The sequence below is a fragment of the Thunnus thynnus genome, chromosome 6, assembly GCF_963924715.1.
Source record: "Thunnus thynnus chromosome 6, fThuThy2.1, whole genome shotgun sequence".
Classification (NCBI taxonomy): Eukaryota; Metazoa; Chordata; class Actinopteri; order Scombriformes; family Scombridae; genus Thunnus; species Thunnus thynnus.
In genome coordinates this window covers 21,756,172-21,771,643 of record NC_089522.1, presented here as the reverse complement: position 1 = coordinate 21,771,643, position 15,472 = coordinate 21,756,172, and the positions used below count along the sequence as shown (strand labels likewise).

Here is a 15,472-nt window from a genome sequence, read left to right as displayed (position 1 = left end):
TGTTATGTTTGGATATGGATATACACACGATACTTGTAAGTAGGATCAATTCATTGTTGGTTTGGTTTGATCTGTTGACAATAAGGAAAATATAAAGAATTGCTAGTCTCCTTTTAAAAAATTGAGGACAACCATGTGAACTTTATGTTTTTGTAAAAGCAGGAGTATAGTGAATGAATAAGCCATAAGAACAATGAGTTACTAGAAAACAAAATAAAGACCAAGGTCAGTTGGGCAACGAGAGGGTAGTTGTACATTTGATGTATAACTAATGTAGGTGAGATAAGAAGAGAAAGGTATAAATGCTATATAAAGCGAACAGTGATCAGAGGACAAACTGAACATCAATGGACAAGGTACTGTATGTCTCCAGATGACTGCGTTTAATTACGATAATTTGTATAATTTTCCTTTTTTTTTTAAAACACTTTGTTTTATTTTCCAGTAGAGTTTAATACTTGTTTAACATTCAACATGGAGCTAAACACAACAAATATGTAAATGCAAATTTGCTGTTTGTCTTCTTCATTTTGAGAAATGACATGAATGCGTCTTGAAAATTATTTATGTCCTGAGACAATCTCAAAGTTAATTTGAATTAATTTACTACTTTCCCTTACTTTTATTTTCTTTTTAGTCTGTCCTTTTTCCCTACAATCAGATTGTTCTAGTATGAAACCAAACACCACCATATGTTTTTCATGTCTCTTTTTTCCTTTTTTTTTTAAAGATGGATTTATCTTCTCGACCGGAGCTGTTTGATTTCCACGGAGTGTCAATGACCCACTATTTCACAGACAACTGGGAGAACATTCAAAAGTTTCAGGCCAGGCCAGATGATATACTTATTGCATCATACCCCAAAGCAGGTCTGTCCATAAACATGAACAGCATGTGTAACTGCTCTTTAACAGATGTGTATATGGAGGTGATACCCTAAAGCAGGTCAGTCCATAATCTCTTAAAAAGATGTATGTATAGAGGTGAGGGGTCAGGATAGTCTAAGAGTACTGTCTCTAAAGAATACAGTCTAGACCTGCTCATATGAAAAGTGTCCCGAGATAACTTCTGTTATGATTTGGCACTATATAAATAAAATTGACTTGACTTTCTTTCTCCTCTTCTTCTTTTAGGGACCACATGGGTCTCATACATCCTTGACCTGCTGTACTTTGGTCAGACATCTCCAGAGCGTCAGACATCCATCCCTATCTATACAAGAGTGCCTAACTTAGAGATCATTGTGCCTTATTTGCAGCCAGGTTTAGCAAACAATCTCATACTCATCATATTTCATGTCACAAACTTGCACACAAACACTTGTGGTGGCCATGGTGGAAATTTTTCACCCTTTGCTTCAGTCTGTAAACTAAAAATGCACATTAAATTTTGTTTCATTGTGTTTTATTGTAAAGGTTGTGTGTCAGTGATGCATTTATCTTCATCGCATCAGAAATGTTCACAAGCCTTTTATCATTGTAGGCAGCAGATAAGCATAAAAATTGCAAAGAGGCAGTAGCAATTTCACTTTATTTCATGAGCTGACATTTCAGCACAAGCTTGTCTTCTGTAGCACTTAAACTCTGATGTGCACGTCTGAAGAAGGCACGCTTGTAGTGAAACATCAGTTCATGGAATAAAGTCTGTGCTGCATAAAGTCAAAGTGCTCCTGCCTCTTTTTATGCTTGTCCACTGCCAAGACATCTTGTGCAGTTGAGCACACCTCCCTTCTGTAGCTATATAAAAGCATTTTATCATGTTTTTATTCAGGCACTGTATTTACTACACTGAAGGAATCACTGTGATGTAAACTGTTTTAATAATTTCCAGGATCAGGGTCTTCTCCACAGATCTTCAAGGGAACAGAAATGGCCGACAAGCTCCACACTTCTCCTCGACTTATCAAAACTCATCTTCCTGTCCAGTTTATGCCAAAGTCCTTTTGGGAGCAAAACTGCAAGGTACATTCCCGGTGTGTTATTTCCATTGTCTCAAGATCAGAAAAAGCTGAGATAGGGGAGGATACTTATATAGTGCAATCTAAGGGAATATACTGTTCTCTATCATGTCGAGACTATCTCATTGATTAACTTTGACTGGAATGCGTTTTGGAGTGGCCTGGAGCTGGAGAGATAGTCTCTTCAGACCCTGGATTATACAGACATGGCCGAAATGATTGGTACCCTTGCATTTTATTAAAATAATGCACCATTCACCCTTAACAGTGTTGAAATGAAAATATATCTTATTATCAATACATGTGTATGTTTGGTTTGCAGTGGAACAAAATATAAAAAGTTGTGAAAATAACAGAATTCATGCTTATTCTACAAAGACATTCTACAGTAGCCTGGACAAAATGATTGTTACCCCTTAGACGTTATAAGAAATAATTGATTTGTAGTGATACTTTAAGCAGACTATTGTGTTTTAATTAGTATCACACACAGAAGGACAGAGGGACCTTGAACAGAGGGATTGTTCAAATGGTTGATATAGAACCAAGGAAAACTTCAATACAGATCCAAGCTGATTTTTTTTTTTTTTTTTTAAAAAGGTGGAAGGGTACCATTTTTTTCAGCCATATCTGTATATGTAATCTTCTGTCTAGTCTTGCCCGTTAATTTATTGCAGCAGTTTGCAGCAATTAATTTGGCAGATAGGAGCTTCTTCAGGACCTTCATCCATGGATTCGGACCAGAGGAAACAAACTATAGGTTTGAAAATGCACAGTCACATAGTGTTACACGGCACACCTGACCAAAAGTGTATGAAATCATGACATCTAATGGAAGAAATTGAAATTTATGTGAGAAAGAATATTGTCACTATTGTATTTTGAATAATCCTGTTATGTAACTGATCCATTAACAGTCATTTGAGGTGAATGTTGTCCTCTGGAAACCAAAAGACCTTTGGTGACACTGAATAACCTCTGGTTGTGAAACAATGTCACAGGTGTCAGCAGCACATATAAAAACTTTACACAAAAGAATAAAAATGCCTTTTAAGTATCAACAGTTTAGTCTTTAAACCAAATTGTGTTTTTGTTGTTGTGTAGATAGTCTACGTGGCCCGCAATGCAAAGGACAGTGTGGTGTCTTATTTCCACTTTGAACGCATGACCAAAATAAATCCAGACCCTGGAGACTGGAGCAGTTACCTCCAGAGATTTATGGAGGGAAAGAGTATGTATTAAATACAGTGACAGAGTTGTTTGCATTGGAGATGCACATATTTCTTCCACACTCTGCAAGTGCTTTTATATATTCTTTTACTTTTTCAGTGGTATTTGGATCCTGGTATGACCACGTGAACGGCTGGTGGAAGAAGAAACAGACTTATCCAAACCTCCATTACATCTTCTATGAAGATCTTATTGAGGTAATTTATTTATTTTTGCAAGATGTCTTTACTTGTATTTGTGTGATTTAGAAGTCTCTTCTTGTTCACATGACTTTTCCAAAGTTCTGCTAGCTTTTAATAATATGATGATAATATTTGACCGTTGCATTTCCAGGATACTGGACGGGAAATAGACAAACTCTGCTGCTTTCTTGGTTTGTCTCCTTCAGCCGAGGAGAAGGAAAGAATTAGAGGGGAAGTGCAGTTTGATAATATGAAAAAGAATAACATGGTCAATCATTCAACATATAGAGGGATGGATTTCAAAATATCTTCCTTCATAAGAAAAGGTACAATGAATAATGTTATACAGTATATGTGACCAGGAAAGAAACCAGATATCCACCTTCAGCTAAAATAACTGACTGAATCTTTGTTGTTCTGCAGGAAAAGTTGGTGACTGGAAGAACCACTTCACTGTGGCCCAGAATGAAGAGTTTGATGAAGACTACATGAAAAAGATGAAGGATCCCACACTTCAGTTCCATACTAAAATTTGAACAGGACTGCTGTATATGTGAAGATCATTTAATGGATACTGTGTGGCAAATTTATGTTAAAATTAAGTTACTGTCGCTTCTAGTGTGACAGCCGAGGTATGGAGTGTGTACCCAACTTGTTGCTCATGTTATGTCATTAAACCAGTAGACTACAATAAAGTGCAAAGCAGATCAAGCAACTTATCGTGTCTAAAACAGTGGTTCCAAAACATTTTTAGACCACTGTGCCTATTCTCAATCGCTGAGAAGTATGTATGTATATTAAATAATTGTAGCTATGTCTTTGTCTGGTTTGCTATGTTGGAAATGTATACTGTGTTTGTGTAAAAAATTCCTGAAAAAAAGTACTGATGTTTGTTTTATTTACACTTAATTTGGTAGATAATGTTGAATTTGCATCTGTCCTTTACTGCCTTGTCTTTGATTAATGTTCAATGATTGCATGATTTTAGGAAAATATTAATAGTAAAAAAAAAAAAAACAACAACAAACAGAAATGGGATTTTGAAGTGTGAAGGGGACATGTCTCCACTATCCCCAGTGGAAACTATGCCCTTGTATGCAGGTATAATCTTAGATTTGTAATTAGCACTACACACAAAGTACAGCTGGGGCTGTCTGATGTGATTATTTTGCAGGTATGGTCATAAACCAAAGTGTTTTGACCTGATTATGATGCTATAATCTATAAAAATCTGTAGGAAGAGCCTAAATCAAAAACAACAAATGACAATTCTTAAGCTTTTCTTGCTGGTTTATATTTACCCTCGATGTCAGAAGATGAAGTACTGCAAATGATATCAGAGTTTACAGAAACTGAAATATGGGAAGCCATAAAAAACTAAGAGACAACAAATCTCCAGGGAAGGATGGACTCCCTAGAGAGTTTTATAAATGCTTCGTAGGTGATTTAGTACCAATATTAACTAAAGTTTTTACTTATACCCTCTCCAAAGGCAACCCACCAATTACATAGTCAGAGGCCATTAGATCAGTGATCTACAAAGAAGATAAATACTTAACATTCTGTGAGGGGCATAGACCCATTAGTTTGCTATGTAACTACCAAAAGTTGCTGACCAATATTCTGGAAAAAAGAATGCAAACAATTATAGAAAAATTAATTAATCCACATCAGACAGGCTTTATCCATGGCAGACAAGGAGCTAATAATATAAGGAGAATACTAAATATTATAACAAGAAAAATATGCAAAACTCTATGCTAGTCAGTTTTGATGCACAGAAAGCATTCAATACCGTGAATTGGCAATTTTTGTATAAAACGCTGGCTAATATGGGATTCCACCTGAAGTTTGTGGATTGGGTAAGGGTTATATATACAAATCCAAAGTCACATATCAGAGTGAACGGATGCTGTTCGGATTTTTTTTCCTGGACAGGGGAGTCTGACAGGGAGACTGTCTCAGTCCCTTGCTCTTTGCTGTAAATATTGAACCTCTAGCAGCATTAAATAGACAAAATGATAGTATAAAGGGTATAAAAGATGAAGATCGAACAGAACACAAGATTTCACTCTATGCAGATGACGTATTGACATATCAGTGACCCAGTTTCTTCTGTCCCTGCATTGATAAGAAATCTAAAGGAATATGGAGAATTTTCAGGTTATGAAATTAACCAATCAAAGTCTGAAGCAATGATCTTGATGGGGGCACTGGCCTGCACAACAAGCAGGAAGATTCAAATTCCACTGGTCTAACTGTTGGGCCTCAAACCACAAGGTCACACAGAGAAGGCCTACATGTAACCTGTGAGGCTTGACCACGAGGTGCTTTTTCCTTTGTTTCCCCCGAGACAAAGGAATAGCGCCAAAATGCTGCTTACAGACAATGGGAGTCCATTGCAAACTCCATTTCCAAGGATGCTTTGCGATTTTCACACCTCAGCAGGGAACAGTCAACATACAGTCTCTCATTGGCGGAGAGGCTCCTGCACAGCGGAGTTGTTTGTTGCTATTGTTTCTTGTTGTGTGAGTTGACGGACCGCCGAGTCCATTTTTCCTGCTTACTCTTAGGAGTATTTTAAGTTTGCTGCCTGTTTAGTTGTGTTCACCACGCTAAACTGTTTTGAGTTTGTCCCACTCGGGACTACTGCTGTGTTTGTGCCACCGTGAGTGAGAAAGTAAGTTGCTTTGTCGATCAGAAACCAGACAACGTGCGTCACAGAAAAGCGTCTGATTGAAGGAGTCAGAGCTTGAACTCACCCTTCTTTGTTCATCCTTGAATGTTGATATCTCTCAGATATTAACATTCAAGGTTAACTCCTTTTATGAGACTACCTTGTTTGGTTATTGGTTCCGGTTTCCGGGTGGTGCCCCGTATTTGTTAATTCATATTAATAATTCTATTAATTGTTATAATTAGTTTATCTTTGATAATTGATAATTATTGCAAATAATCAACTGTGTTCCTCACAGATCCAACAGTTGGTGCCCTAATTATTAAGGTTAACAATATCTTATTTTCATAATTCTTAATTATCTATGATAATTATGAATTATTGCTAATAAACACAAACACACTACTGCCCATCCCATCATAACCAAGGGTTCAGATACCTAGGAATTGTCATAACTTCTGACACATCAGTTATTCAAGGCCAACTATTGGAAACTGATGGATGAAATAAAAACTGACCTTACAAGAGGGGAAGTCCTCCCCCTATCCCTTATTGGGTGAGTGGAAACAACATGAATGAACATATTGCCAAGGCTGCTCTTTATGTTCCAATCTCTCCCTTTAGATGTCTCAATTTCTAAACATTCAAAACAATTAACAAATGGCTATCTAAATTCATGTGGAAAAACAAGACCGAAAATTAAATTGAAAAGAATGCTAATTTCAGATGTAAGCTGGGAATTATCATGCAGATCAGGACATAAAAACAACAAATAGTCCCATTTGGAAGGAATTCCAATGGAAAGTTAAGATGAGATTTTTCTGGATCCCTCATCATATCAATTTGTTGGCACCTCAGATCAGTACTGGAGGGGCTGAGGCCTGGTAGGAGACCATACACATATTTTAGGTGTGTCCAAAATTAGGATATTAGCAAAACATACAAAATGAAATTAAAAAATGTAGATATAGAGCTGCCCTTAGAGCCATCTTACTTTTTTATTAGGAATATAACCAGAACATGTAGAAGTCAACAATCAGACATGTTTATGTGGCGATATAACGAGGGGGAGGACTAGCGAGCGAGGAGTCATTAGAACACTTTACAACTACGCCACCTAGGGAATTTCACCCTAGGAATAATCAAGGTGGTGAAATGACCCACAAAGCACAGAGGTTTGTTTGCTAAATAGACAGACAGGACATGGTTCCAGTTAAAATATATTTATTTATTATAACAATTAAAACTGTACAAAAAAAAAAAAGGGGGAACCTGATCGGTGCTGAGGCTTACCAGTATGGGGACGTGAGTCGGGAGTGAGAGGAATCCAGGGAACACAAAATCACCTCGATCAGATGTGAAAAACTAAAAAACAAAAAAAGGGGGTGCGCAACACACACACTCAAAAAGGGAAACCACCACAAGGACACCAGGGACCACCACCGGCAGCTCTCAGCAACTGAAAAGGGAGACAACAAATTAGAAACAAAAGAAACCTAAACCCAAATAAACAAAACTAAATAAAAATACTGTTGGCAGCTAAGTAAATGGACACAACAAACCCTAAGCTGCCAAAACATTAAACTAAGGAAAAAAGTTAATTCTAATCTAACCAAAGTAGAATGAAACCAAAAATAAGCTAGCAAAGAAAAGCATTATATAATGAAACAAGGTAAATCCAAAAACACATGAAACAATACAAAAAAAAAATAAATAAATAAACATGGCCAAATTCCACTTAAGTAAACAATGGATGTATACAACTTATCACAATTACATAAAACTACTAATGCAAAATAAACCACAAACCATAGCAAACTGAATAGGAAATCAAAAGAAAAGATAACCCAACCCAAAGTTGATCAAATTAAATTAACCCCACAATTGGGACCCAGGCCGACACACACCCGCTCCCGAGAGCAGATCGACGAGCTGTTGCAGCCACGACACCGGCTGGAAAGGACAGCAGCAGAGCCTTGGGCTATGGTTAGCCGTGATGGCTAACCGTACCTATAGTAAACAGAGCCGTGTTAACACAGGCAGGCTAAAAAAGTAGAGGCTTGAGGAGACAGAGCATGTGGCATACATACCGTCCGACAAGTGATCTGTTAACGAGCGTTAACGATGCATCAAACACCGGGTTCTGACAGACCGGGGGAGTCAGCAAAAAGTCTGCAATGATGAAATTCGTGAAGCGCCAACCAAACAGTCTACACCAACGCAAACGGTGTAGCCAACACACACTTACCTGCAACCGGTGAGCTACCGTCAGACGGAAGCGCGGCAGCCGGAAGTGGGCGTGCCATCCAAAGAGTGAGAGGCAGAAAGATGGACACCTCTCCCCTTTATAGATTAGCCTCCCTCTTGATTGGGCCAGGGGAACCAATGGAACGGCCGCAATCACCCAAGCTGGGAAAATATCTATTATTTAATTTATGACACAATTTCAATACTTATACCAATCATTATGGTTTATTGGCTTACATAACCTTTTAGCTTAGGTTGTACAGATTTTAGGGATATGAAGCATTTAAGCAAAGTACAATAAGCAAAAATACCAATGTAGGCACTGGTGGACCATTTCTATTGCAGAGTTCAAATGGTTAACCTGCAGTAATAGATTTTACTTGTGATCTGATAAGCAGTGATTCACATATTTGACCAGTCAGTCACACTCTAGGTTGCTACGTACATGCCCACATGCGTTTCAGGAAGTTGTCTAACATGTCATTGTGACTATTACACAACAAACTGACTTCTTCATTGTGAATGATCCAGACACAAGCACTGTTTTCATCAGGGTGAGTGGATTTCTTTGACTTTGAATATTCACTAAAACAACATGGTATAGCTTTAAATATGTATGTTTCAAATGTGTGGCAGTGAACAGTTATTTGGTAGATTATTAGAGTAATGATATTTTTTAGACTTCATGCTCTTAAAATTATAGATCCTAGATGGCAAACATTGAATCAAACCACTTGAGGTCCTCTCTCTGTTTATGACAGGATTAATGAGTGAAATGTGGAGACACACACCTCACTCACGACCTGGAGAATATTTGAGTTGTTGAGGAGTGAACCAGAAAGAGGGGTTGCAACAGTGAATCAGCACATTTTTCGCTTAAAGAAAAGGTAAAGTAAAGGTTAAATGGATTCATGAATTTATTTTAACTTTTTTTTTTAAATTGCCTTTTAACAAATTAGTGTAAGCAGCAGGTTAATGTTGTTCTTTTGTGTATTTGGGTATTTTATTTGCTGTGGGTGGGGAACAGTCAGCATTAGCTGAATAGGAAATGATGTAATTTTTGAGTTTCCCTCTATTAGTAAAGCACCATGAATGTTTTTACTACAGGTGTGGTCAGCTGCATTGTCATTTTTTCTCTTAAATGCAATTAACACAAAAAAATAATTTACTGTTGTTAATTTTTAGTCTCTAACCAGTATTCTACTTGCAAATGCCAGTTCCAAATTGACAAGTACTCTAGACCGGACTAGATGATAACTGACTAATTTGTTTTGGTAATAAAATAAAATAAAATAAAATCCAGACAAATATTGTGTCAGTCCTGGCAGCGCAGCCATTATATCATATTGATATTTGAATTTAATATGAATCATTCTCACAGATGGAGCTGCCACCTCGGCCTACACTGTTTGACTTCCATGGAGTCTCCATGACCAAATACTTCACTGACAACTGGGACAACATACAGAACTTTAAAGCGAGACCAGATGATATTCTCATAGCTACTTACCCTAAAGCAGGTGGGGCTTTGAGTATGAGGTTATGGAACTTGTAGTTATTCTTTTAAATCTATTATTTTATGTTGATACACAACTTGTGTTGATATATTTTCCATGTTTAGACCACTGAACAGCTTGTATTCATATGTTTTAATCCCAGGAACCACATGGGTCTCTTACATCCTGGATCTGCTGTATTTTGGGCAGATGTGTCCAGAGCATCAGGCGTCTAGTCCTATTCATCAGAGAGTGCCATTCCTGGAGATCAGCATACCTGGTCTACAATCAGGTTGAGTCATGTGGTCATAGTCACATTTACATATATTTATATTACAGTGCAAACGTCAGTTGCCATAATTGCTTCATTATAATTGTTATTTTGACAGTTAGTGCTCTATTTTTTGCAATCACTGTACAAAGTCCTGAAACAGCATTCTGTAGGCTCATTCAGTTATCCATCAGATCAAATTTGTTTGCATGAATGCACTCAGTTATGCGTGTCATATGGTGAAAGGGCTGCTGCTAAAATAAAACCTGCCTCGGTGGCTTTCTGATGGCATTTTACAAACTAAGGAGCTTATGACTCTGCCGTAGCCACGATTATTAATGGGATACTTGGCACTGACTCCACCATTTTTTCCCCTGGTAGCCTCTTAACATCCACCCTTTTTTTAGAATTTTTGCCTATTTGGCATACCTAAATGGAAAAGCTTATGACAGAAGAACTGTGAGGCCATGTATTAGGCTTCATTTGAAAGGTAACATGTTCTAGTTTCTGGAAATGTGCTTGTTTAGCATGTGGCTAAAACACAATCAAAACTACATCAGTTTAAATATGGCTCAAAAAAGAGGTCCTTGTCCTTGAGTCATATTTGAATAACAATAACGAGGACATGCTCTATGCCAGAACTATGCAAATCACCACATATGTGGATACCTGTATAAAATTTCAGACCTCTAGACCTAACCTTATCAGAGCTAGGGTGTTTTTAGTTTGTGATGTCACTGGTGTCCCCAAACCTCTCCAAAACATCTCTAAGTAGAATTTTTATTATGCCAATTGCTTTTATTCATTACTACATGATGATAAGCAACTTACAATTGGCTTAAGTGGATTGACGGGGGGGGGGGTTCCTTATCAAATCAAGGGTCTAAGGATAGAGGGTGTTTTATGATGTAGAGATTGTAAAGCAACGCTGAGGCAAATTTATGATTTGTTATAATGGGGCTATATAAAAAATTGACTAGACTTGACTTGACTGTCAGACATGTAAATTGACATCTGTTCCATTTTTTCTGCTAGTGGACCTGACTGACTCACGTCAATAGTAACAGTCAGTCAGGTTTGTATGTAGCAAGTTTGATTGATTGTTTGTTTTTTTAGATCCCCATTAGTTGCTGTATCACATGATAACATGACAATACCACACACAACAAGAAATATAGAACCTACTGTACATAACATACATAACACTTAGAAACACAGACAAGCTCTGATCAAATAAAAACCAGCGTGTGTTTGGTAAGCACTAAAGCCCATCAATACCCTAATGCATCAATGCTATCATAAGACTTTACATTTGAACCCATTCATGAATATACACACTATACATGAACTAGCATGCATGATACTCATTAGTGATCTGTCTCAGAAGTCAATGCCATTCATTAATGGCACAATAAATTACTGTAAATCGGATTGAGTTTGTTCTTGTTTTAAATAAAATATAAAATATCCAGCTACTGCATGTCTTAAAGAAACATGATGTAGTATCAATATTAAAGGTTAAATTTTTATACAAAATATATTGAGTTTTTGTATTATGATATTTCTGATACAGTAAAAACTAGCACAGTAGATAATATGACCTTTTCTCAGCAAGGAGTGGAGTCGTGCAACGCTACCCACTCAGTCAACAGTCCCTTTAAAGTTAATGTGCACCTGAGGTCTTACCAGCCCTATAACAAGTGACCTTTGTGTCCTGAACATTGTGACTCTGTATTCATGTGTATTCAGTAGTTATATCTTTTTTTATCTTGATTTCACCCATGCAAATATGTAGTTGTCTCACTTTTTTGTGCTTGATAATTATAGGCTACTTAAAGAGGACATACTATACTTTTTGTGATTTTTAAAAAAAATCTCCTTATGATGTTAGACATCTATAACCCCTCTCCTGTATGTGGTCATGTGTGAATGGGATCAGGGATCAATATTCAGGGAAATCTGTACCACCAATTTCCCACCTCAAAACTCAGAAACATTTCAGGGAAAATGCTGGTGCGGCTGTGCTGTGAATGAATGCAGTAACACTGCAGGGACAAGTACATAAAAGGTTATGTCTGTCTGACGAGAGATGCTTTCACATGGAGCGAGCAAACCAATCATAAGACTCTGATGATGACGTATTTGAATGCGTGACTTGTTTACAGTTGCCTTGCCAATGTTTTCGTGGGCGATTTGATAACTAACAAGCAATACAAGTTCTTTTGTACAATACAAGCTCCTTTTTTCAAAAATGGCTGAAAACTGGACACGCCTTGCCCCATCTTCTTCTTCTATTGAGTTTTATGATAATTGGCATCCATAAGTGTTGCATGACTGTCATCTGCTGCACTGTCCCTTGGCCCATCTATTCCAGCATTGCCATGGTATGTGTGTATGTATCTGAATGTAGCTGCATGTGTGAATAGTGAAAATCACTAGTGGTGCCTGAAAGGTTATCCCAGATCTATGTGTGAAAGAGACTTCTGTTAAACACGGTCAAAGGTTCAAAACTTTGAGGTGGACATATGTAAAAATGCTCCCTGCAAGTCAAAAGCCCAGGTTTCAGCGCGCTCTGATCACTCTTTTTACCTCTACTTCCTCGTTGTGATGACATCAGATCATTAGCGAATGCCCACAAATGGCACAAATGTTCTGTAGCCTTTGTTGCTAATGTTGTTGCTCAGGTTTGGTGTTTTCAGGTTTTCAGGTGTTTCATGGATAGTTTGCCTTGTCGACTCACATATTTTGGATCGACTTTCAGCTTGAACATGTACAGATGTATTTGAGAAGTTTCCATTTTGAGTAAAGAACCAGAAAAAGAAGTGAAATCCTACTACTGCTGTTTGTTTACATAGCCTCCCAAGCTGCTGGAAGTCTGTCGAGGGGCTGTTTCAGACAGAGGCTGAACTGAGGGGCTGCATAAAGAGCCAGTATAGGATAAATAAGTAGTTTTTTGAACTGTATATCATGCATATTTATACAGGTAGAATTCCAGAATATAAATATAGACCTGGAAATGTGCATGGTATGTTCCTTCTAACAATGTTTTTATCACCAGCTTTTCAGTGTGTAAATTCATTTAGCCAAGTGAAATGTCTCAGAAGCACCTCACAACTGTGTTGGCTATAAGTCATGTTGTTCTCTGGTATTAAACAACTCTTATCTACCACTGAATTATCCTTCTCTTCATAAAGGAAAAGACTTGGCAGACCAGCTCCCCACCACACCTCGTCTCATTAAAACTCATCTACCAGTCCAGTTTGTGCCAAAGTCCTTCTGGGAGCAGAACAACAAGGTACAAGCCATGTTGCCTGTAAATTCACAAACACCTCACTTGATTCTGATTCAGATAGCTTTAAATTTTGTTTTTTTCTCTTGTGTAGATAGTCTATGTGGCCCGTAATGCCAAGGACTGTGCAGTGTCCTATTACCACTTTGGCCGCATGAACAGTCTCCAGCCAGAACCAGGAGACTGGAGCACATTTCTACAGGATTTCATGGAGGGAAAGAGTGAGTTTAATAGTAGTTGTAGTGTAAACGAGGCTTAATTTTCCACTCATTTTCGATATGTTCCTTAATGTGTTTTTCTGTGGCTTTAGTGGTGTTTGGACCGTGGTATGACCATGTGAACAACTGGTGGGAGAAGAAACAGACTCACACAAAACTTCATTATATGTTCTATGAAGATCTGATTGAGGTGAGCTGTGAAAAGTTGTTTCGACCATGTTAAATCAATTGTGACCTCAATAACCACCTGTCTTTGTTCAGTGGTGGCATTTATATTGGAAAATGTTTCATATTTTAGGAAATACTCTTATTTGCTTTCTTGCCATGAGTTAGATTAATAAATATGACTCTAAAGCCAAGAGACAGTTAAGTCAGCTTAGCATTAAGACTAGGAGCAGGGGAAAACAGCTAGCCTGGCTCCTTCCTGTAGTCACTACGAGTCACTACACTGCACCAAGAAAGAGCTGGGCTAATAATCCCCCATAATACCATGGGTTGTTTTTACATTTTAGTTTTTGTACGAATTTAACAAACAAGATGTGCTGATTACTGAGCTTTAGAGGTGCTGGTAGATGGATTGGTCGGCTAGCTGTTTCCCTATGTTTCTAGTCTTTATGCTAAGCTAAGCTAACCGTCTCCTGACTCCAGCTTCATATACATTGCACAGACATGAGAGTGGTATCGATCTTCTCATCTAACGCTCGGCTAATTAGCGTATTTTTCAACACGTCAGACTTCTTTTAACATATAGATGTTTAGTACGTTGTATAGAAAAGTGTTGTACAGAGATGTGTCAAGAATAATATAACATTTCAAGTTGTTGGTCAGAAAGACAATCACGATGTATCCTTGATTTCTGCATCACAAGACTAACGCTGAGATTCTTTAATGCATGCAGGACTCTGGACGAGAGATAGACAGACTCTGTTCCTTCCTTGGTTTGTCTCCCTCAGCTGAGGAGAAGGAAAGAGTCATGACTGGAGTGAAGTTTGACACCATGAAAGAAAACAAAATGAACAACTATTCCACCGTTGAATTTATGAATCACAAGGTGTCTCCTTTCATGAGAAAAGGTACAGAGAAATGTCTACTGAGAGTCCTTGTATAGATTTTTTTTTTTGTTTGGCACCAAAATCAGCTTAAATCATTTATCCCTGAATTCTTTATGACATCTGAATGATTCTCTCTGCTTCTCCAGGGAAAGTTGGTGACTGGAAAAACCATTTCACTGTGGCCCAGAATGAACTGTTTGATGAGGACTACAAGCAGAAAATGAAGAATCCGACACTGCAATTTCGTACTAACGTTTAGTGCAAAAAAGTGCATAATGAAGTCCTGAAATGATAAGCGATTAATAAGATAATAATGTTGATGCCACTGAGTCAGATGTAAAATTTGATTGACAGGAATATTACCTAATCAGTGTGGAGTATTTCTCATTTTAGTGATGCTGACTGATGATAATCAGACTTTTTTTATACATTTGATTGACATTAAATGGGATATTACTATATTTGGGAATTACATTACTGCATTACATGACATTGATTTGAGGAAATCAGTTGGACTAAAGTGTATTTACTTTATTGTTATTTATTATTATTTTTATTTTTATATATCTTCATTGACTGCTCTTTACTGAGGCCATCCAGTAAAAGAGTTCAAATTAGATAAACTTTGCAGCGAGTCGCATCGGGGGCACAAGAGAACTTGGATATCGTCTTCTGTGTTGACTTCATTGCCTCAGTGTTGCAGATCATGTCGACCAGTCAACATAAAAACAGCATTTACAGAAATATCAATAAGTAAATGAATCCTAACACTACCATCAGTAGCAGACTGTGCACAAAGTTAAAATCTAAATAGTAAGAAATAATTATTATTAAGCCTTATTTATTCGGAAAA

General features: G+C 37.5%; 2 protein-coding genes and 1 long non-coding RNA gene across 4 annotated transcripts; 2 read left to right on the top strand and 1 right to left on the bottom strand.

Moving 5' to 3' along the window:
• Positions 1-277: 277 nt before the first annotated feature.
• On the top strand, positions 278-4,243 carry LOC137184689 (cytosolic sulfotransferase 3-like). 2 transcript variants are annotated; one of them, XM_067592601.1, is made up of 8 exons: positions 278-356; positions 731-869; positions 1,134-1,262; positions 1,831-1,961; positions 3,062-3,188; positions 3,287-3,384; positions 3,521-3,695; positions 3,793-4,243. In XM_067592601.1, the coding sequence occupies exons 1-8, from the start codon at positions 348-350 to the stop codon at positions 3,903-3,905; spliced, it is 921 nt and encodes a 306-aa protein (XP_067448702.1). In that variant the 5' UTR covers positions 278-347; the 3' UTR covers positions 3,906-4,243. The 2 variants fall into 2 exon arrangements, with proteins under 2 accessions (XP_067448702.1, XP_067448703.1); XM_067592602.1 differs by lacking the exon at positions 1,134-1,262.
• A 3,774-nt stretch (positions 4,244-8,017) lies between these two features.
• Positions 8,018-8,501, bottom strand: LOC137184692 (uncharacterized). Its single transcript, XR_010928703.1, has 3 exons — positions 8,295-8,501; positions 8,137-8,218; positions 8,018-8,056 (listed from the first exon to the last, which is right to left on the bottom strand). It is a non-coding gene; the product is annotated as an uncharacterized lncRNA (long non-coding RNA).
• Positions 8,502-8,646: 145 nt separating this feature from the next.
• Positions 8,647-15,424, top strand: LOC137184691 (cytosolic sulfotransferase 2-like). Its single transcript, XM_067592605.1, has 9 exons — positions 8,647-8,847; positions 9,055-9,180; positions 9,675-9,813; positions 9,953-10,081; positions 13,255-13,355; positions 13,444-13,570; positions 13,660-13,757; positions 14,466-14,640; positions 14,766-15,424. The coding sequence occupies exons 3-9, from the start codon at positions 9,675-9,677 to the stop codon at positions 14,876-14,878; spliced, it is 882 nt and encodes a 293-aa protein (XP_067448706.1). The 5' UTR covers positions 8,647-8,847; positions 9,055-9,180; the 3' UTR covers positions 14,879-15,424.
• The last annotated feature ends 48 nt before the right edge of the window (positions 15,425-15,472 follow it).